Source organism: Hippopotamus amphibius, chromosome 17, assembly GCF_030028045.1.
Source record: "Hippopotamus amphibius kiboko isolate mHipAmp2 chromosome 17, mHipAmp2.hap2, whole genome shotgun sequence".
Classification (NCBI taxonomy): Eukaryota; Metazoa; Chordata; class Mammalia; order Artiodactyla; family Hippopotamidae; genus Hippopotamus; species Hippopotamus amphibius.
Window position 1 is genome coordinate 49,088,617 of NC_080202.1, and position 24,047 is coordinate 49,112,663.

A 24,047-nucleotide genomic window follows, 5' to 3' on the forward strand; every position below is an offset into this window, starting at 1 on the left:
AGATTGCCAAAGGTGGGTCAAGTTAGTTGTAAACTTTGCTGTCTTAGGAGCAAGGAGCTACACCCAAAATTTGCTTCTAGCTCTAGGATTCTAGGAGATAGCTATGTTTAGAGTTATTTTCTAAATTAAGTAACACAAGAGCTCCTTGAGTGCTAATCATCTCAGCTGGAGGAAAACCTGTCCTTCCTGGACTAGAAGGCAGGCAAGAAACAAGCCCTCTAAAAAGGACAGCAGACATGTCCAGGTCAGCCACAGAAGTGGGGTGCACACGGCTCTGACCAGTGAGTCTCCATTTAAAGCTGCCCACGTCGTGATGGAAGATTCAGAGCCCCAGTCCTTCTCCTCGACCCCTGTATTCCATCCCTTCCTTGAAGCCCAGTGCCTTGATCCCTGAATTGTGAGTTCATGGTCACGGCTGGGCCTTCCTCATTCTGTTCATTGCCGTATTCCCACCCACAAGTCTAGCTGTTGGCACATCAGGGGTACAAAAGATGGTGCATGAATACACACACTCCCATCATGCCTGCAACGTCCACTGGGACTTTGCCAGCTGCCAGGATTCCTCTAGCTATGCCCTAGGTGGTAAGAGCCCTGTTTGAAGCTGGAGAACTAGAGTAAAATCAAGAGGCTGGGAAATTCACTTCTTAAAACTTAAATTTTTAATATCCTCCCCACCCCCCCAAATTGGGAAAGGCCAAAACAGTCTGGCTGGGTTTAATTACAAATTAATACACATTTTTTGTCATTGTTTAAAGTAAATCAACATTGTGGCAATAAGGGATTATCCCTGGAAAAAGTGAAACCCATATTAACAAAATATGTCATGGAAGAACTCCACTTAAGTGATTTCACTGGCTACTTACAAGTCTAGAAAAGGTCAACATTCTGCATGTTCCCTGAGGCTCATCCATGCAGTGGAAAGAGGCCTTGCCCAGACTCAACCAAGCCCAATCAGCTCCAACCGAGCCCTAGACGCAATAAAAGCAAGAAGAGAGGGCATTCCTTCTTCAGGATGAGGGTAGAAAAAGGTAGATCACCAAATAAAGTCCCACAGCTTCACTCAGAAGAATGTGGGGGAAATGAGTCAGGAAGTTAGAGGGAAGGCTTAAAGTGTGGCATTTCTTCAGCCTTAAAAGAAAGTTAAAAATTAAACAAAACACTTCAAGATCACTGAATGAGAGGGAAGAAAAGAGGAACAGAACTTAATTATCTTGAGTAAGTTTAAACATGGTCTCAACTTCATCCATCTCTTCACATAGGCAGACACCATCCTTTCAGTGTTGTGCTCAACCTTTGACACCCCAGGGGCACTCTGCTTAGCAGCTTGAAAGTAATGGTTAAAACAAAGGTACTATATACATGCATGTGTATAAACAGATATATATTGCAATAAAATCGCTTTGGAAACCTGGGGGCAACAAGGACTCTGGAACTGACTTCCTTCCCTTCAGAGTCCCACACGACAGTACCTACCCACGAACCTCTCTCCAACGTGGAACACTCCATCTTCCCTTATGATCGCCTGCCACTGCGGAGAGTGGGGCAGGTCCACAAAACAAACAAAGGTCCTAGAGAGTGTGTCACTACTGGCATTTTTCACATGTAAAAAAATACTAGTCATGAGTCATTTGAGAGCTCTCTGCCCTTCTTGACTGCCCTCCCCCCCTGCCCAGGGAACTTGCATGCCTGAATGCTGCATCTTTAAATATTTCTGGCTGAGCCCTTTTGCCACATGTGTCAGTAACATTCCAAGCTGGCTACCACATGTTCAGACTCTGGCCTCCTTCCCCCTCTACTGTCGAGTGCTCTGCTGTTTCAGGGACACGGTGGGGCCATGCAGCTTCCATTGCAGCTCCATCTTCAGTTGCTCATACATTTCAGAAACAACCAAAGTTTTAAAAAAATTAATTCCGAAAGAATGTTCTTTCTTGGAATACCTATTTCCTTTGAGATTATGTTTTAACTTCACTCAATGAATCTATTAAAGTGAGTTAGACAAAGTGTGTGTGTGCAGATGCACACACAGATACACACACCAGCACACACCCACAAAATTTAGGGGGTCAGAGGTTGTTTCCTGCAAAAAGATCTAACAGAGGAAAGCTTATGCGCTGATCAACTTTTAATATCATGGTTAATAAGAAATGGACACCGTTTAGCAAGCACACAGAGACTGTGGGTAGGAACTCCTGATCCCTGGAGCACTTGGCTCCCAGCCCATTTTCTGCCTACCTTCGGAACGGTTTCAATAGTTGCTACATTCAGAGAATCCAAGAGGACTGCATGGACAGATGAACCTTTATTTAAAAAAATAGCACTTCAAATAAATTAAAAGGGACAACCGTCAAGTGTTCAAATTGTGAAGAAATAGTTGAAAACCTAGAAAGACTCCAAGCTGCAGAGTTCTAACCTCATTCTTTGTCCAATGGCAAAAACCCACACATCTCAGTACTCCCACTCAATTTTTTCCCTACTGAGATGAGGGAAGCAATTGCAAACAGGAGACCAGACGGAGGAGAAAGCTGCATCTGACTGGAATGAACATTGCCACGTACTTGCTAATACGGGTTTCACTTTATGACCAAATGTATTCTTTCAAAATTAAAAAAGGGGGGAAGGAAGCTGCATGTTTTTCAAAACTGAAATTATTTAGGGATAAAACACTAACTCTAGTGCCTTTAATGGGCAATAGCAACTTTTTTCCTCCGAAGTCAAACACCATCCCCAGCTGAGCCTTTGTGCTACAAGCTTCTCAGGAGATGTTACCTAAACTTTATTAAAAGAAAAGAACAAGTTTAAATATAGATACTGGACTAGCCCAGTCTGTATTTTCAAGTCCACATTCTTCATCTGAAGCACTGCATCAGGGACCCCCCTGAGTCTGCATGTTTTCAAGTTCACAGTACATGGAACCAGTTTTTCTTTTTAATTTTTTCCTCACTCAGAGCAGCCACACGCAGTGGCCGTTGACGCCGGAGCTGCGGGCAGGGCCTTTTCCTATGAGGCCTGGCCAGAGCTGCCCAAGGCTTCTCCTCAATGAGAATCGATGCTGTCATGCTCTATGGATGGGAAAAAAGCAAGAAAATAAAAGCACCTGGTACAGGTTTCATGAGATCCATTTGGATTCGCTATGTTCCAAACCCACTGCTGAATGCCATTTGTCCACCTTGTGTGTGTTGAACAGTCTGTGGCTAGGAGTGGGTCTCAATTCGAAGAACTGTTATTGGACGCCCCAGAGGTTGATGCAATAGCAGCTCCAGCAGGGCTACTTGTGGAGACCGACTTTCGGATGTGAGGAAGCAAGTAGGGGTCACAGGCCAGCTGCTGGACGTCGATGCGGTCCTCCTTTCGGTAGGCCAAGCATCGTCGAATAAATGCCTGAAAGGAAAGTTTCTTGAAGAAGCCTGAAGCAGATAATCCTGGCACCCCAAGAGGGAACCCAGGAGGTTCTGTAGGAGCTGCCAGGGCGCAGAGCAAATGTCTCCTAAGGAGAAGGGGTTAGGGCCTCGCCCGGAAACCACTAGGCAGGCCCAGAAAAGACATGCCAGATGCAGCATCTCTCTGTGGCCGCTGACTCCTTCCCCAACAAAGGTGGCTGAGCCACTGCCAAGGGGCAACGGGGCATGACATCTAAAGATCTCTGCCCCCAAAGCACAAAGACCAACATAAGAATTTCTCTCTCTGCCCTGGCTGGTGTGCATGGGCACATCCTACCTTCATAGTTCTGCATCTACAAAGCATGGTCTCATGTGAACCTCCTGAGGAAGTGGAAACTTCAGCGAAAGACTATCACCATGTGCAGGGTGAGGAGACTGACACTGACTAACCCTACAGTGCATCACAGATAAATGCTTTCTCAGTGTATTTTATTCTTCCCTGAAGATCATTAAGCAAATGATCAGGCACACATCTAAGTAGTAAAGGAAAACCTGAACAGGACTTGTCTCCCCAAGAATACTGCAGACACAAAAACTTCCTGTGAGTGGGGTTTGATTCAGAATCCTAATTTACTACCAACATGGAGGTTTCCTGTGAGCTAGGTACGATGAGCTATGTAGCCTCAGTTTCCAGTTTTAACCACAAAGCCCCTTGCATAGATTATCTTCCTTTTCCAGTTTTTTAACCAGATAGTTCTATTTAATCAAAGCCTTACAATGTAATTATTTTAAATAATTGAATCAATTTTTTAGAATCTAAAATATTATTATCCAAAGCCCATGCTTCACATCAGGGTGATAACGATGCCTGGAAGTGGGCCCATCGACTGTAACAGATGCACCACTCTGTGCAGGATGCTGACCGTGGGGGAGGCTGTGCATGGGTGGGGTGGGGTGGGTTGCAGCAGCAGGGAGTACATGGAAGTGCTTTACCTTCCACTCAATTTTGCTGGGAATCTAAAACTGCTCTCAAAAGTAAAGTCTATTTTAATATATCTAAAACATAAAATGAACTACTGATTTTCTGTTTTTTCCATGTTTAATTAATAAAATTTCTGGTTTTTCAAAAGCAAAGACACCTACAGCAGTTGCTTTACTAAAGCATTTGGAAGATAACAAATTCATAGAAATGAACACAAGGTTCCTTAGCCTTAAGATTTCTCAGTGAGATTCCTGGAGCTGGAAGGTTTTCTTGGGTTGGGTACCAATCAAATAAACTCCTTTTGCCTTGAATTTTCCCTCTACAAGCTGCCAGGGTAGGCTTTTGAAACAGCAATCAGATCACACAGTTGCCCTGACTGAAACCTTCAACTGCCTCCCATCAGTTTACAATCTATCCTGCTGCCTCTCCTACCACTCTCCCCTCTGCTCTGCCTGCTCTACGGACCTGCTGAGCTCTCACATCTGAGCTTTATTCACTTTTCTCTGCTCAGAATATCCTTCTCCCAAATCTATACATGGCTCCCGCCTTCGCATCAGTCAAGACTGCTCTAAAATGTCACTTCATCATTGGGGCCTTCCCCGACAATGCCATCAGAAAAGGGGGGTTCCCACCTCTCTACTCCCTTACTCCAATTTGTTTTCTTCACCACATTTAACACCACCTGAAATGTACTCACTTTTGGTTATTGTCTGTCTCACCTAATAAAATGTAAACTCCCTAAGTATAGGGACCTTGTCTGTGTAGTTCACTGCTATACAGTCACGGCTCCTTCCACTACCCAGAACAGTGTCTAGCACTTAATAGGCACCCAATGAATATTTGTTGTGGGAAGAGAGGGGGAGAAGAAGGTAGGGGTTGGAGAAATTACCCAGAGAAATAATAGAGAAAGCAAAGGAGTCATTTCTGCTGCCCAATGGGTCAAAACTTACCTTTGCTTCAGGTGTTACTACTGGCTTTGGCGGGAACTGCACTTCAGTAGCTTTGAGGATAGTATTTTCTTGTAGAATGTCTTGCTGGGACTGGTTATGGCCAAAAGGCTATCATATGAAAACAAAGGATGGAAAGGCTCAGAGCTTAAGTAACTTGCTCAAATTCCAACATCTAGGTTAAGGCAGAGCTGGGACCAGAAGCAGCATCTGCTATATCACAATACCTCTGGCTAAGCTTTGCTTACAGCAAAGATAAAGAAGATTCAGAGCAGGAGCCAGCAACCTCTTTTGCCCTGAGCGATACCTGTGGGTGTAAGCAGTATATGTGTGTGCCACTGACAGATAAAGAGATGGAAAGGAAATGAGAAAGGAGAGCGGTAAGGACAAACTGGGAAAAAAACAGAGTTGGGGCTACTCAGTGAGTGGCTTCATCTGTGCCACAAATTGCTATTTTCTAATAAACTCCTAAAAAAGTTAAGTTCACACCCAACGTCACCTCTACAGTGTCTCTACTGAGATCATAATTCTTTCTAGATAACCTCTACCACCATTATCAGCAGCACTTCCACAATATCAGAGTATCAATAATAATTAGTTCTGAATAGTTTCCCCGTGTTAGATAGGCACAATAAAGAAACAAAGACCAAGGAGAAGTTAAAGAGGAAGCTGAATTAAGAGTTTGGTCTGGGGATTGTAATCAAAACATGAGGAGTCTAAGGGAGTTGCAGAACTCCCAAATGGCTTCTACCCACAGCCCAATGGGGAATGCTGAAACATACACACACACTGGTAGCAGAAATAGGAATATAAATATATAACTGGATCCCAATACATACATTTACAAGATATTATGCTCACAAGGAAAACACAAATGTGAAAATTCATTAGGTGTAGTTTACTACCTAGGTTTTTACTTACTCAAATAATATATCACCATTATCAGAAGTAACAGACAATGAATACTTTCTGACACTACCTCCCCAGTACAGAAATACAAAGCATGATTGTATTAATAACAGCTTCAACTATGGGGTGGTTGGGAATAAGAAGCCTTGCAGATATTTCAAGTTTCAGTTCTTGGGACCCGTAAGAATGGCTCTTGGGAAGACTATATAAACTTTAATAAACTACTTCATATTTCCCTGTACATATTATCAGAATCAAAACATAGACTGGATCTAATCGAGAACAGCAAAAAATACATGTCTTCAACAGCCCAGCAAAATTCATTAGGTGCCCTGGGACTGAAAATTTCTACTTATGCATAAAAGCTTTTATAATTAAAGTCTCTATTTTCTTCAAACCACAACTGTCAAGATTCCATTCTGTATAACCAACGATTAACTCCAAGAGAATAATCCACACAATGAAACCGTGCACATGCACCACATAAGACGGAAGCCGCCACATCCAACCGTCTTCATTACCTTCCTTCCATAAAGACACTGGTAGAAGATCACGCCCACTGACCAGACGTCAACTTTATTTGAGATCTTTGGTGGTTCTTTCCCAACCACAAAACACTCTGGTGGTAAATACCTGGGACAAAGGGAAATAAAAATTCTTAGAAAAATGACTGTATAAATCTGAGATGTACAAAAACACAAAATAAAGACCTTGTTGGAAATAAAAATATCTGAATCTTAACAGCTGAAAAGCCAACTTAGACCCAGCTGGATAAAGTAGATGAAAAGACACTATAACTTAAGGAGGCAGTAATGTCCTATCATAAAGCCTTAAAATATATATTTCTTACTTATGGAGAGAGGTAACTATTGTCCCTAGTTCCTACTTTTACCCACCTCAGCCTCCTTTTCCAGTGCTGTGCCTAATATAAGGTGTCATTCAACAAGTTTTTAAAAGGAGGGGGTTGCACAAAAGAAGTGCATTCCCTTTTATGATAGCTGCAGCAAGAAACATTAAAATACAACTAGAAGTCATGTGATTTCCTTTCATGCTGGCAGAAGAAGATGTCTCTAAAATAAATTACTTTTAAAAGTCCAAATGAATTCAGGACCCAGTACAAATCTCTGAGGGGAGTGGCTATTCTGTCTTCTTAAGGCAGCCTCTTTTGGAAATCTAGGCTGGAAATAACCACAATTATAATCAATGGTGACATTAAAGGTCAAATTATGAAAGGATATTTTACATTTCCTACTTTAAGGGTGATCGGGGGCTTACTGGAAGACTAACAAATAGTGCATAAAAAGCCAAACTACTAGTTGTCAGCCCAATTCAATCCTCATCTGAATTCCTTCCCTCCCCACCCACCCCTGGCCTCTAAAAAGTCTAGCTGGACAGCCAACCACACCAAATTGTATGGTGTGGAAGGTAAGTGCCTCTTAGCATTTAGGAAACCAAATAAATATGCTTCTCCTCACTGCTGGGAGTCTTAGCCATGGCACAGCTGGAAGGCAGAAATCTGAGGATAACAGATTGATTTCTACAGATTTCATGCTGGCAAAATCAATTCTGTGAAAAACTATTTTAAACCCTGCTGTGCTTCTGGTATAAAAATCTAAACCTATAGCTGGAAGGGGATCACAAGAGTTGAGAGGCAGAAAATGTTCAGATGATGGGCTTTTTTAAGTTTAGTTTCATGTTTGTTTTTTTTTTTTTAAGTCATTTTTAAATGATTAAGAACACTGACCTAGATTACTATTTCACAATGAAAGCTTTTAGCCAAAACACACACTGAAAAGTGAAAATATAGACAGAGAACTCACAAAAGGGGGTGGGGGGAGAAAGGCAAAGAAATAAAAATATAGACAAAAGAATCTATAAAAAAGAACAGCTCTTGCAAATGCCACTAAAACCTCCCTGAACCATAAGTTTTCATGGTTCTTGATTCTTTAATATAGGTAACTTAAATATGATCTTCAATAAATAACAAATATAACCTTGATTCTAAAATGATTTTTTTAATGTACTTATAACTTTTTTGTGGAAGTAGTGGGGAAGAAGTAAGTTCTTGTTTGTGATGAGGAAGAACAGAGGTTGCTGGACTTATCCAAATGCAGAGCAATAATCTGGCCAAATAAAATACAAAAGACAGTGTCTTTTAATAGTACAAGTCTGGCATATCACTTTCTAGGTCTCAGTTTTCCCATCTGTAAGTGAAGAAATACACTAGTTCTTCACCCAAATAATAAGCATTCCAGGTCCCTATTAGGACTTTGGGAGGGAGAGTAGCAGACAGTTCTAAGATAACATCCTAAATTGTGTTTAAGAAACAAACACAGCTGCATGATAAAATCCTCATAGAGAAAAATGATTCTCAAGGCCTAGCCTATGGGTTACTTACTTAAAAGTAAAATTCCATGTAGAAGAATTCTGGAGCAAACAAATGCTACAAACAACCACTGAAAATCTGTTATGTCCTCCCACCCTATCTGTATCTCTCTGGGACATCAAACAAGGATGACATATGGAGGATGGTGATTATAAACACCAATATGAGCCTTTTTTAACCTTCACAGAAACCCATAAAATTTAATTTTCTCTGTAGCTTCCTCTTCTACCTTACTCTTTATTATGAAAAAAAATCTTCAAATTAATCTAAACCATAGATTTAGATAATCTAAAACAATCATAAAATGAATCCCCAAGTAAACATCATCCAACTTCAATAATTGTCAACACGCAGCAAATCTTTGCTCATATGCACCCCCTCTACCTCCCCCAAACAAATTACTTTGAAGCAAATCCCAAACATTATATATTTTTATTTAAATTCCAACCACTCAATTTTATAGCTTAGCAAATATGGCAATAGGCAGCAATGAGATAACTAATTTAAACATGGAAAATCTTTACCTTTAAAAAAGAACAAGCTATCAAATTTGAGAAAAACTCAAATTCAAGTTCTGGTGAATTTATATAGCAGAGGTATAGACCTGTTTCCAGAATTTCCAACAGCAGATATTTTTGTATCATTTACTGACAGGAACCCACAATAACCACCAAGTGAATAAACACTGTAAATGTACCTTCTATTTTAAACCTAGAATCTCAAAGTTTTAATTTAGGGACTGATTTTCACTCTAGGTACCACTGCCACAGACAATAAGGAACAAGGGAGGGGCTTCCTAGGTGGCGTAGTGGTTAAGAATCTGCCTGCCAGTGCAGAGGACACGGGTTCGATCCCTGCTCCAGGAAGATCCCACATGCCGCGAAGCAACTAAGCTCGTGCATCCAAAAAAAAAAAAAAAGGAACAAGGGAAAGTTGAGGCTTTGTGTACATGGTGTTTTCAGCAGGATACCATTGCTTCTTTAATATGATGGGAGTGTTGAGAATGGGGCTGACGTCACCCTCTTCTCTGTCTGCTTCACATGGACAACCTCACCCCCCTGACAATCACTAATCTGCTAAGGGCCAGGGCTCTCCTGTCTCAAACATAAGTGATCTGGCCAACTGACCCTCGGGTTTAACAACATGTGTTTCCCCTCCCTTAGTGCTACTGGAGGCTTCTCCATGTTCAGAATCACACATTCCAATGTGTGGCTTTGTGTTACCACCTCAGAAGTGAAAAGGAAGCTCTGCTAACACGGCTTTACAATCACAAAGTCAAATGCCTGAGCTGCAGGTATCTTTTATGGTTCTCACTGTCAAAAGTAATACTAGGCAAAGTAGGACAGGGCATAGAACAGGCAGGTAGAGCTAGCTGGGGGAGGGTGGTTGGGGGTAGAAGAGTGACAACAGATGGAAAGAAATGTGGCTCAAAACCTTTTAGAACATGGCTGCCAGAAATGGATAAATTTCTTGGCAAACCATGCTCACTTTTTCCTGCTTAGATTTCAAGGGATGCTGTGGTTATTTTACACCCTAATCATCATAACTCCTTAGATCTTCAGAGTCCACCACCCTCAGGCAACTCTACAAACAAATCTCGTATCCCATTAACTCATGAAGAGAGAGACCTGCGTTTGAAATTCTGAAAAGAATTTAGGGTCATTCTTTATATACACATGAACAACCTCATTCTGTGTCTACTCAGTAGGGCCACACCTATGGAGGAAACACACAACTCAAACATCTGGTCATACATAATCTCGCTCTCAATGGTTTTCAAGAACGGAAAGAAAAATTTAGACAAATTCATGGAAATACAAAGAGTCATTTGGAGAGGAAAGTGTACTATGGTATACAGCATTTCTGCCTAAGCAGACAGGATGTAGTTTAATTAGTAATTACCAACACTTCAGTATAGTACAGCCACATCCCCTCAGCCAATTTGACAGACCTCCCAGATACCTACCAATAAGTACCAGCACCTTGTGACGTTAGCTCCATGCCATCCACTGAATTGTAGCTATCATCATCCATGATCTTGGAAAGACCAAAATCTGTGATTTTTATCTCTCCACACGCTGTACCATTTACTAAAAGAATATTACCTAAAAAGATAAAAATCTTCGTGAATAAAAAAGAGACTTACCAATTAAGAGAAAAATCCAAGGTAATAACAGACAAGAAGAGGACAACCAAATTCAAACTCTTACACATAATAGCAAACACTTAAATCTCTGGAATAAAACGATCTGGACTCTGGATGAAAGGGCAGAATCGTAAGTGTCTGGCTGAAAATTTCTCTTTTCCAAGAATCACCTGCTTAATGTGCCAAAACCACCACTACGAGCAGTGGAAAAAAAATAATTAACTAGCCAAAGTAAAATATCACTTGTATGGTTGGTCAAAAATAGTTGGAAAGTTTCATCTGAACTTTCAGTAAGGATCTCTAAACCACCCTGTCTTAGAACAGCGGTTTCAGGGAGAAAAAAAAATAAAGAAGACATACAAGGGAACCTAAGCTAGTACCACAGTGCCACCTGCAGCTCCTGGGGCAGGAAAATGTAATGGATTCAGTGATAGAAAACCCACTCACACAACAGCCATCTTTTAAAAAAATCACTTCATTGTAATGAATTTTTAGTCATTTGAATTATACTAGAATATTAAAGAACAGTGAATAGTGAGATTTAATATGTAGCTATCAGAAGAGGAAAGCAAAGGTAACAACTGTGCCCTCCAGGAGGTGAATGGGGATCTTCCCAACACCTAAGCTCAGCTGGTTAGAGACGTCTGCAGAGAACACAGGCAGACTCCTAAGCAACAGCTGAGGATGCCAACAACAGAGAGAAGTAAGAAGTAACTGCTCTCTACTCGGCTGACGGCTATCAAGGTTAGACGTAACCATACGAAAAGACGGAAAACTCCGCTCAGAATTTAATGAAATGGGAGGCATATGTGCAAAATAATTTATTGATGTGAGGGCACTCATCAAAGAGGCTTGGAGTAGAGGAACTGCTATGTAGTGTGAGTAATGGGAAAAAACAAAACCGAGCTTGCCAGAGCAGTTCTTTCTTCATCAGACTGACATCATGAACTGCCCTGGCTCTGAAGACAAAGACATTATTTCTCCAGAGCATTTAATACGACCTGCCCTCCTAAACCCAGTTCTGTGTGGGCAAGACTCTCTTATTCCCACACCTACCCAGCAATTTAAAGTCAGATGTTATTAGGCCTTCTTGGCCCCCACCAAATCCCCTAACTTTATAAAATTAAAAGTCACTTATAAGACTAAAGAAATACTACCAATACTGTCTCCTAAAAATCAGACATACCTGGTTTGAGGTCATAGTGTATGATGGGAGGTTTTATTTCATTTAAGTACTTTAAAGCATTCACAATCTGCATGATAATGGATCGAGCCTCTTTCTCCGACATTAATTTGTGCTGTTTCAGGTAGAAGTCCAGATCATTTCCCTCACAGTATTCTAATACTGTACAAAACCTAAAGACAAATAAACCAACATTTGACCATGGGATAAGAGCACACAGATTAAGTCTAACTAAACCAGCCCCAGTGAAAACGTCACTTCTTCTTCGCACCTTAAAATACTCTTCTATTCTTTATTCTGTATTAGCTGAGTGATTTACAGAAAAAAAAACTGCTTACTCTCTTGGTGAAGAGCGTACGCACCCTTCATGTTGGAACCTGCTGTGCTAAGGTTCACCCAGGTTCACCCACTCTTCTTGAACCAGACTGTGAGAGCACTGACAGGAACTGCAACGTATTTAAGCTAGATCCTCCTTACCACCCACACGATGCTCCGTTTCTAAACATTAAGATCAAATACACAATTCTCACTGCAAACATTTTATATGACCCTGAGTGCTGACAGTGAGGAAGAGTCTAGGGTTTGTCCAGGTCCCAAGGGCTGGCTGCATACTACCTCTCCTGACAGACTGGCACATACTATGATTTCTCTTTCCTAAACACACAAGGTATAAAAAGAGCTCTTTAAAGTACAGTACAGATGGTTCTAACAAATGTATTATTACATAGGATGAGTTTTTTTTCTTTCACTTTTATCAGTATACCATACAGACCCAAATTTAAAACCACATATCATTCGCGGCATTAAGGGTCATGTGTCTATCTTCCAAGGCAGTTATAAGCTGAAATAAGGCTTCCTAAGAGATGAATACCTGTTAAACTATTTGAAGCTGTGATAATGTGGGTAAATCACTGAGAGTCTAGCCGGGAAATAAAAACCACTTGAGTATTTAAAACAGAGAGGCTTTAATTCAGGGAACAAATCATATAGATGATGGAAGAGCTGAAAAGACAAAGTGGCCAGTGAGCACCCCAGAAATCATCTAGAGCAGGAAGTCATTAGCACCCTAAGGCCAGAGGGCCAAAGGGAGGAGATGGTGCAACCAGAACCAGGGTCACCAAGGGAATCTGGAACCGCAGTTGGGGGGAGGGGTCTCCACCCACCACCACCTCTGTCTCCCCACTGGCTGAACCCTGTTGAACAACTGACAAAAGAGCCTGGTAAACACAGCCTACAAGGGCCAACTCATCTAAGACTAAACAGGCACAGGACTAGCACTGTGAGCTCCAGGCGGTTTGAGGCCTTCACAAAGCACAGCCACACACTGTGGACACGCGCAGTCCTGGGGACCCCCTCACTGAACAACAGCTTATGCTTCTCATGAGACACAGCACGTCCTAACATGCTCGCACCCTATTTGAGAAAATATGCCTAATATTTATGGATTCCCTGATCTGATATGCTGAAATCCGAGGCATAGCCTCTCATGCTTAGTGAATTTATTTTGGACCCAATGCAAGCTGAAAAATAAAATCTCACTTTTAATACCCAAACAACTCTCAGAACACTTTCTAAAACAATGGTCTGACTTATTTGTGGTAAAAATTCACCATACACACAACAGGAAGAATAAAGTAAACAACTCAAGAATAGCACAAAATGAACTCAATTTCTCAGATTAGTTAAAAGTGTGTATACAATTCAAAACAGCAGATAATCCAAGCCATTATATTTATTTTTGAAACAGCTTTTGTACTTACATTTGTGAGGGGTATGTGTGTCCTTCCTAGTATTCAGGGAACTTGCTGAAAGCAAAACAGTAAAGCTACCCTGTGGAAACCTGCTCCCTAACTAGATATTTTTCTGAGCCCCATTCCATGCTACACACATGACTGTGCTGGGTGCACCTGACTGGAAAGGGGAAATCCCTGAGTGGATGTTTCCAAAGGGAATTATGGTCTCTCTTTGGGGCCATTTCTAAATGTGCGCAGCAACCTCTGAGACAGCTGCTGTCTGGAACAGGCTGAACCTTGGGAAGCAGAGGGAAACACCTGAGGGTCAGACCTAGGCATGTTCTCTTGATTCAGTTCAGGCTCCAACAGAGAAAATGTTTCCAAATGCTAAAATATTTCTAAATTCCTGGATAAACCGAGAGGTCTAGAGCTTACCTATACCAAGTAAGGAAATACAACAATACCTACGATTATTAAAGATCTCAGACAAGCCACTGAACTTCTGTGATCCTCAAAACTCCACCTACAAAATGAGGAGGCTGGACTGAAATCCCTAGGAGCCTCTGAAGCAACCTGTATTTTAGGAGGCAGCACTGGGCTGCGCCACACTCATTCTCATTCTAGGAGAAAGTCACGCTGCTGGTACTTCTTTAGAAGGCCCATCAGTGTTCACCAGCACCTCCAGGGTGGGGCGGAGACTCTCTTGACTGGCGCTTGTCAGTGGTATGCTCGCACCAATTTGTGCCAGTTTCTGAGAGCTGATAGTTAAATTTTCAAGACTTTTGTGAGCTGGTTTTTAAGCCATTGGTAGGGTGAATGGATAAACAAAAGGTAGTAAACCATACCATGGAATATATTCAGTCATAAAAAGGAATGAAGTACTGATACAGGACAGAAGAAGAACCTTGAAAAAACATCACGCTAACTGAAAGAAGCTGGTCGCAAAAGTTCACACACTATATGATCCATTCATATGGAAGTCTAAAATAGCAAATCTATAGACACAAAAAGTAGATTAGCGGTTGCTTACACAAGAGTGGGGGTGGAGGAATAGGGGATGATAACATAAGGTACAGGGTTTCTTTCTGAGGTGGTGAAAATGTTCTAAAATTGACTATGGTGATAGCTGCAACATATCTATGAATTACTAAAAACCACTGAATTGCACACTTTTAAATGGGTGAACTGTATGGTGTGTAAACATTTTTTTTTTAATTGGACATGTTCAGAGTATTTATATCACAGAAACTGGCAAACACTACAAATCAGCCCTATGCCTCTCCCCACCAAGCTGGTTGCTAAACATTAACCAGCACACAACTGCACACATCCTGTGACCAAGCGATGTCTTTCTGGTCCAAATCTGAATTCATATATGATCATTTGCCCATAAGTATATTTGGCCCTCTCAGAGAGTGTTTCCTGGACCCAGACGTAAACGCTATCCCACGAGTAGTCAACACACTGTAAGAAGATAATATTATCTGCTAAGCTAAAATGGCACAGCACTTACGAGTCAGTGTCCAGTGAAAAGTAATCATACAGCTTGACTATTCTGGGATGATCCAGTTCTTTGTGAATCCGGTATTCCCTACAGGCATGCCTGTAAACAAAATGGAAAATTAACATTTTGTATTTTGGCCCGTCTCTTAGAACTAACTCTTCCAGGAGACTCCTAATTAATTCTCTCACTTCTCCACTGTTCTCCCACATTCACTCCATTCAGGTCCACGTAGTCCCCTGATCTTTCTTCATCCTATTTTCTCTACTAGTATCTACCAGGCTGTTGAGAAAAGAGTAGGTGCTAACCTTTAATCCCTTTCAAGTTCACTCTATGATAATCTCACCTCTTTTATATTTATACCCAAACATCAGAGCTTTAAAAATTATAAAGACAGCATTTTTTTCTTTCCTCTAAAGCTGATACTTTCTATCTATAAATGTTTATATCATGGGGTTACATCAAGGGAATCAATTTTAGCATGTAAACTCACTGGATAAAAGGATTACCGGTTAGATAAGGCAATTAGCGATGCTTTGTATTTGTTTTTAACTCCTACTCCTTACAAAAAAGAACTTTAAGGACTATCAGGCTTTACTTTCTTCTAAGAAAATGCTAATTTGATAAAAGTTTGAAATTATGGAAACCCTAGTTTTCTTAGAACAAGAATATGTGTGTGTGTGTGTGTGTGTGTGTGTGTGTGTGTGTGTGTATGTGTGTGTGTGTGTGTGTTAACAACTTTTTTCTTTAGTACTTTTCCAATATAAAATTATCTAGTAAGATTAGGAACAAAAATGTACTATACAATCTGACACTGTCATATACTGAATTTTAAAAGAATAACATTTAGTTCTTACTTACAAAGAGATTAATAGGATATAATATTTTAAATAATCTAGCACCATTTAGTTTGGGGCATTTTGTTATAAGACAAGAGTCAGAAAAGGGAAACGTTCCATAGTATGAAAAAATAAAACTAAAAAAAAGTGGTGTCTTCTGAAATGTACTCCAGCATGTCAAAAATACACACAATGCACTCAACCAAAGAAAAGTTGAAGAACAACTAGGGGAAGAGGGAGGGGAAGGACAGGAATCTAAAAGTAATTAAATGTTCTTCCCCAATGGAAATTTTGTTTGATTAGGCTTATTTTTCAAGTGGCCATTTTTGGCAGTTTTTGCTTCTTCTGATGCTTTATTTCATCAGCATCTTTATGTCTTTCTGAAAAGAAAAAACTTGCCAGCAGTGAGGCAGAAGAGCATTAGAACACATGAGGCACCGGGATCAAGAAACCTGGCTTTGAGTCTGAGCTCTGTGACGCCCCCTCTCCGGCTCTGCGGGCCTGCGCCAGCACAGCAGCAGACTGGAAGTTGTAAAGGGAGCTCCCTGGATATGGATGCCTCCAAAGAGAAGCTAAGCAAATGCAGCTCTGACCCAAACCCCCATTCCACCAAAGCAGCTCCACACTGTCCTTTTCCATATATCAAGATTCCACTGGTCTTTCCTGGCGGTCCAGTGCTTAAGATTCTACGCTTGCAATGCTGGGGCGGGAGCACAGGTTTGATCCTGGCTGGGGAACTAAGATCCCACATGCCGCACAGCATGGCCAAAAAAAAAAAAAAGATTTCATGTATTATTTCATTTGATAAAGTAAAGTGATGCTGTTTATAAAAAACAAGTTTAGAAACCTATGGTCTAAATAGGTTACTGTTAAGTCATTTCTTACTCTCATATACTATAAATCTATAGTTCTCTGAGCTTTTAACTTTTTAACTTTGTGCATTTTAGAGTAGAGATCAATTTCTCCGTCAAAGGTATGAAAAATAGAGAAAAATAAAGGAGGCAAAAATTATGAATCAAAGAAAGCGGCAAAGTCCTCAGCAACTAAGAAAATTTTCTGTGTCACTGAAAGCACTCCCTCAATGTCACATGAGGCTCTAAGGCCATTTCTCATGGTTCATCAGCCAAGGTGAAGGCTCTGCCATGTCCTTCATGTGTTCAGCTTTCAACTAAGCATCCAAGAGACTACTGTACTATGAATACAGAAGCTTAAACAGGAGACTGGAAGAAACTTATCCACTAAAGTGGTAGTCTTTTACTCTCTTATAAGTGGATATATATTTAGACTTTTCAATGAAATTAGAAAAGAGTATCACACAAAGTATCCTAACTACTTCAGATACAATTATTTCTGTGGATAGCTTTGTATGAAATTTTTCCTACCATAAAGTTCTTAATATGTTATTTTGGGGAGTTAAAGAAATCGAATAGTACCTATTAATGCTTTAATAATACAAAAGTAAAACAATCAGTTTACTTTCTGTTTGTTTGTGGGGAAAGGAAAGGGGGTATAGAACAGAACTCAAAAATAAACAATATGACAATCTATTATTTTCTTTGAATCTTTCCTTCTTTTTTACCCAAATAAATGTTCTGATTTCAAATGGGGCTGGGAAGTCATCCCCACAAAAGGAAAAGCAATCAAAAGACCTTACTATGCAGAGTAACAGCAGCATTTTCATATTTTATAATGTTACCACAACACTGAAGTGTACTACTTTCCAGTTTAATACTCAATTTTTGAAGCACTCTCTAAAATCTGTTTGGTGCCTAATATAAATCTCCTTAATGTAAGTTCAAGGGCATTAACAACATTTTGCTAATCCGCTATCATTTGCATGATTTGTATTCATCAGTATGATTTCCTATCACTTAGCAAAAGCAAAATCTTTCAAAGAAAGATGTAAGTGCTTTAAGAATCCTCCCCCAAGGATGAACGGAGGTCACAAAAACTTTGCACACACCCTCCCCAGTGTGTCTGTCAACTGGGAAACGGCTCCTGCCCAGATGGCTCCACAGAAGGTGCTCAGGAGTCATGATTCCCACCTTGGTGGGGAAACAGAGAACAGGAGGGCACCACTGTGAACCAGAGCTGAACCGGTAGAGAACTCAGAAAAACGAGACCATCCCCTTCATTTGCTCTGTGACTCCATCTGGTAGACAAATGTGAAAAGAGACCCAATCCACACACTGGGACGCAAACAGCTTGCCAAATGTGTCAAAGGAGGTGCATGGACCTGGCTTCAATTCCTCACGGCTTCAAAAGGCTACAGTGAGCACAACCGCCACGGCAGTCACTACCGCATTCCACTCCAGGGTGCTCTGTGAGACCAGCCTACAAGCTGGGTACTGAGACGAGGCAAAATCTGTATAAAGCTCTGCACAGAGACTATTTCCTCAAGGTTGACCAAGGTTGTTCCCTTGTAGAGGCAGCTGGTTTAGAGTGGGCAGTGCACACATGCTACAAAACAGGCTCCAAGGATAGCTGAAGGGGATTCTGAAAGAGACGCAGGAGCTGTTCCCATGCCCTTAGGTGCTCTGAGTCTCACTACAGGAAGGACACTTCTCACCATTTTTCTAACTGGTCAGAACAACATGTGGTTTCCTTCTCTCAAGTGCTCCCTGGTATTCACTGCCGCATGCCATTCGTCCCTGCATGTCAAGTGCCTGGAATGTACTTATAATAATGTAACTGCTCCTCGGAAACATCTGGACTGCAGCTGCCTGTCACATAAGGGACACATGCGGGGTGCCATGCACAGAGCACACAGCATCCTTCTTCCTGCCTCTGCTAAGCCCTATTTCTTTTATAGCCACGGGAACCTCCTCTCCTCCACTGCTGAGCACCACTGCCAATCTGCGAGGAACAGCAAGAACTCCTGGGTGCCTGCTGAGCAGCAGGTATAAAGCAGGAGTTGCCTTGCTCCATGCCGCGAGAAGGGGTTGACGGTGTAGAGATGTTTTATTTTCCCATTGAGCTTTAGAAGCAAACTAAAAGGCTACTTCAAAGTCCACTGCCTTTTCCCCTCCAAAGTACTATTTATAAGAAAAAAACAAAACCGTTTTTATAGAAAGGAGGTAGACTGCTTTATATCAAAAGGGGCTGTCTCCTCCTTTCAGGTGTAGTACCTGTACCTACAACAAGGAAATCACATGAAGCCCAGTGGGGATCCTAACAGCAAATTAAGTCTGCGTGGCCTCCAAAGCAAGGGAGCCCTGAACTCCAATGTTCTGAAGCTCGGGGCGGGGAGACAGGCAAGGCCCGCTATTGGTGGAACAAAGACATTCACATCTGCATGTGTAATAACTATTCACTCCAAAGAGACACCCTCCCACCCCGCACCCCGTGCACAGATGAGGGCCGCCATGAGTGGCATTCTGAAGAGGGGAAAGCACGGCAAGCGGCACACTGAAGACCAAGAACTCTGAGGTGGGCAAACTATGATGGGGGAGGGGAGCACAGCATGAGGACCTGAACAAATCAAACAAGCACCACCAAGGCACACCAGGTGCCCCACAGTGTCTCCCCCACAACAAGACGACTAAAGCATCAGAAAAAGCTGCACCCGAAGCTCCCCAGGAACACTCTCACATCTGGTTTCTACAGACAAACAACAATAATTTCTGAGGCTTTACTTGTTTATTATTGCTAATTTTAGATGCACAATGGAAGGAGAGAGTTAAACCCATCGGCTTTGGAATAGGGAAGTCTAGACTTAAATACCGGCTCAGCCATTTCTTAACTGTTATTCAAATTCCGAAAGTATCGGTTTCCTTACCAGTAAGATGGAAAATGTATTCACTCTCCTAGGACAGTTATGAGGATTAAATGAAACGACAACAATGCATATAAAGCTCTTAACACAGTGCTCAAACTACAGCTATTATTACTAAATTTTGAAAAATCAGACACTCTAATATCACTTACTTGTGGTAATTCTCCTTTTTCTCATCTCTCCAGTTTTTATTTAACTGGTGAATTTTCACAGCTACATATCTTTGTTCTGTTAGATCAAATGCCTATAAAGAAAAGGAATAAATTATATTCTGGATAATGCTAACAAGAATTACAGGCAACTGACTTGAAGCTTCTGTTTAACAGACCAACATACTCAAAGTCCAAAATACATCATTAAATAACAACAGCAGTGGACAATACAACACACACTTGTTTCAGAGTTACAATCATCTTTCTTGAAACGTGTGATCAGATAATTTAGAAGTCTCCAGACGCTCTGGCACCAAGGGGCTTAGAAAACAAAACCAAGCATACACCACAAACAGAATGTCAGAGAGCCCATGTCTTAATAGTCACTTCTACACAATTCTCTTTTGGGACATCATCTACCCTATTTGGGACCTTTCTCCCCTAGGTTGGCTCTCGTTCCCCAGCTGACACTGAGACTTGACATTCTTCAACAGGAAGTCCTACCACTTTTTTTTTTTTTTTAAGATTTTTTAATAGGTTTTATTTTTAGAGCAGTTTTAGGTTCAAAGGTCCTGCCACTTTTGAAATGCTAGGGACACAGACTATCCGCCTCCTTGAGAAACAATCCCCCAGGACACACCTCTTTGCTAAATTTGTTTAGTCCCACCCCCACATCCTGGATAAATAAAAAGCAATTCTGGATCTCAACAATGTCTGAAATTAGTCACACCAAATCACTTCTATGGCACTGTCCAAAGAAAGGGACATGCTTTCCCCAAAGACCACCACTGCTGGCAAGTTCCACATCAGCTAGGTAGTGCTATATTATGGGGTGAAGAAAGCTAACAGATTTTCAAGGATGCCTGGTGTAAATCACAATTTGAAAAAGCAGGTAGCATTGTATAATAGATTTCCCCAATACAGAAGAATTTACTGAGGAACTCTTTTAGAATGAATAGTTTTTTCTAAGTTTTAAAGTTCAGATTAAAAACTTACTACTTCAGTTTCAACACCAGTTTCCACAAATGTATTAACAGAGGAAGGCAATAGGCACAGGATATACTGTCCATGAATAGTGGTGATTACTGTTCTACAGATCTTTTCAGAGGTAAGCTACCTCTATGAAAGCACAGAATACAAGACAGGTCTGCTTATAAAAGAAACTTCTAATTTATACCAAATTTAAACCAGTGTTTTTTAAATATAAAAACCATTCAATTCAAACAGAATATCTTAGTTCACAGGAATGGAAACTTTTGAACTCTATTTTTCTTACAGAGTCCAAAGTCCACCTGTATGCATGTACCCATCATGGCTATAGGAGAGAATCATTTCAAGCTATTAAAAGCCAGACTAAACACTACCTAATCTCTAAGAGCACTAATGAACTACAAACGTCATTTTCTCCAATTACCAAATCCTATTTCTGAATCCAAGATACTGTGATCCATCACTAATCTAAGAAGGGCTTCTGGAGAGTGGAGAACAGCAAAAGAATAACTACATTAATGTAATGTAAGAAGCATTTAGATTTCAGAAGTGTTAAAATGTTTGAAGAATACATTAGGAAAAAATATGGAGAAATCACTAACAAGTAACTGGGAAGCACCAAGAACCAATTTTGATGATTTTAAAAAAGAAACAGTCCCCCTTCTGAGTATATAGCCGAAAGAACTGAAGGCAGGGTCTCCAAGAGATACCTGCACATGCATGTTCAGAGCAGCACTACTCACAACAGATAAGAGGAAGCAACCCAAACGTCCACTGACAGATGAATGGATAAAGACGATGGAGTATATACATACAAACGAGGGTTATTTAGCCTTAAAAAGAAAATCTTGTCACGTGCTTCAACACAGATGAACTTTGAGAACATTATACTAAGTGAAATAAGCCAGTCACAAAAAGACAAACACTGTGTGATTCCACTCATATAAGTTATCTAAAAGTAATCAAATTAATAACAACAGAAAGTAGAATTGTGGTTAATGGCAGCTGGGAAGAGAGGGAAAAGGAGAGTTGTTGATTAGTGGGTAGACCTTCAGTTCTGCAAGACAAAAATGTTCTGGAGATCTGTTTCACAACAACATGAATATACTGCACTGTAACTTAAAAGAAACTAAGTTGGTAAATTTTATGCTATGTGTTTTTTACCATGATTTAAAAAGTACCAAAAATAAAAAGAAACTAAGTATGAAAACAAATAAAAGCAAAGAAAGCAGAAAGAAAGAAGGAAAGAAAAAGAAAAGTTAATCTCCAGAGGAAAAAAGAAATACTGACTAATTTCTGGTCTCTAAGTCAAGAAATTCAAGAACAAATATTTCATAAGAGAAGAGAAATAACTAAGGTATGGATGATATTTTCAAATTATGATGAAATAGGATGTTTTTTCAGAAAAAAATTACCAAAACTGACTTAAGAAGGGGGAGAAAATCTGAATAGGTCAATATTTGTAGAAGGAATTGAAAAGGCTATCAAACAGTTTTCCTCTAAAATGACACCTACCCAGGTGATTTTATGATTCAGCTCTAACAAACTTTCAGGTGGCCAACTTGTAATGCAAAGCATTCCAGAACATGGGAAAAGAGAAATTTCACAACTCATTCTACGATAACTATGACATCAAAGCTAGACAATACTGCTTGCACATAAAAGATGAATATAAGCCAGTCCGACCTACAATCACTGATTAAAAATATGAGCAAAATACTAGAAAATCAAACCCAGCAGTATACTAGAAATATTATTATAGTTCTGGAAATGGAAAATGATGATAGTTTCACAATACCGTGAATGTACTTAATGCCACTGAACTGTACACTTAAAAATGGTTAAAATGATACATTTTATGCATATATCACAATAAAAAATTAACATTAAAAAAGGGAAACAGTAGAACTAGTTTTTAATGTTTTTATCTGAAATAAAAATTAATTATTTTACTCAAAATATTTCCTATATTACTCAAAATAATATAAATCATTAACAGTGAAGGCAACACCTTAGAAAAGAGGGAATTACCAGGGTCATGCAATAAAGACCACTTAAACCAATTTTGGATTTATAAGCCACATGCCAGAAACATCTAGAGAAATTTAAGCAGGCTATGGCTGGTGAATGTGTTATACAACTACAACTATATTTAAAACAGGCTGAATTCCTTGTTTAGGGAAAATCAACTGGAGGCACAGCAGCCTGTACTTTGCTGGCCCAACTGAAGCACTCTAAGCCATGACAATCCTTCAGAACGCCAGTGCCACTAAACACTGACTTAGAAAATGAGAACATTTTAAAGCAAAAACCAGGCTTTTGAAGAATTAACTTTTTAACACATCTACCATCTATTTTATAAAAACAAAAACAAAAACGAGAATAAAAGTAACAATCATCTCTAACAAATACAGATGAGGCAGAAAGTACAAAACTAGAATAAAAATCACCATAATTCCATTACCCAGAAGTGTTTTTTTCCCTTCCCGTTTTTTTTTTAATCTATAATTATTCACTTTTCAAACCTGAAAACAGGGTAAAATATTAAATCCTGCTTAGTCACAAGTTTACTAGAAGTAGTTCTCCCAAAGATGAAGATTCTTAAAAGTTTTGTAATTTCAGCCAACAGGTATCAGCCTACAATTATATCACTATTCTAGGGACTTCCCTGGTGGTTCAGTGGGTAAGACTCCACACTCCCAATGCAGAGGGCCCAGGTCTGATCCCTGGTCAGGGAACTAGATCCCGCATGCCACAACTAAAGATCTTGAATGACACAACTAAGACCTGGTGCAGCCAAATAAATAAATGTCAGGGAGCGAGGGAGGGAGGGAGGGAGGGAGGGAGGGAGGAAGGAAGGAAGGAAGGAAGGAAGGAAGGAAGGAAGGAAGGAAGGAAGGAAACGAAAAAAGGAAAAAAAACCTATTCTAAGCGTTCTTCAAGTTTGTAGTAATCAGTAATTTAACCCTTAGTCTCTGTACACAGTTCCTCATTCTTACCTTGTAAACTTCACTGAAACCTCCTCTACCCAAAAGATGTAACAACAAGTATCTGTCATTTAGCGTTGGATGATCTTTAAATCTGTGGAAACAGGGGATATACAACAATAACATCCTGAGGTCAAGGA

General features: G+C 40.3%; 1 protein-coding gene across 5 annotated transcripts in view; it reads right to left on the reverse strand.

The window, feature by feature from the left end:
- Positions 1-2,280: 2,280 nt before the first annotated feature.
- TLK2 (tousled like kinase 2) overlaps positions 2,281-24,047 on the reverse strand; it is a 110,260-nt gene continuing 88,493 nt past the window's right edge. For all 5 annotated transcript variants that reach the window (XM_057716825.1, XM_057716823.1, XM_057716824.1 and 2 more), the window contains 8 exons: positions 23,920-24,001; positions 19,931-20,022; positions 15,177-15,266; positions 11,934-12,103; positions 10,568-10,706; positions 6,737-6,848; positions 5,310-5,417; positions 2,281-3,378 (listed from right to left, as the gene is read on the reverse strand). In XM_057716825.1, the coding sequence (XP_057572808.1) occupies positions 3,205-3,378; positions 5,310-5,417; positions 6,737-6,848; positions 10,568-10,706; positions 11,934-12,103; positions 15,177-15,266; positions 19,931-20,022; positions 23,920-24,001 (967 nt within the window). In that variant the 3' untranslated portion in view covers positions 2,281-3,204. The remainder of the gene's footprint in view (positions 3,379-5,309; positions 5,418-6,736; positions 6,849-10,567; positions 10,707-11,933; positions 12,104-15,176; positions 15,267-19,930; positions 20,023-23,919; positions 24,002-24,047) is intronic.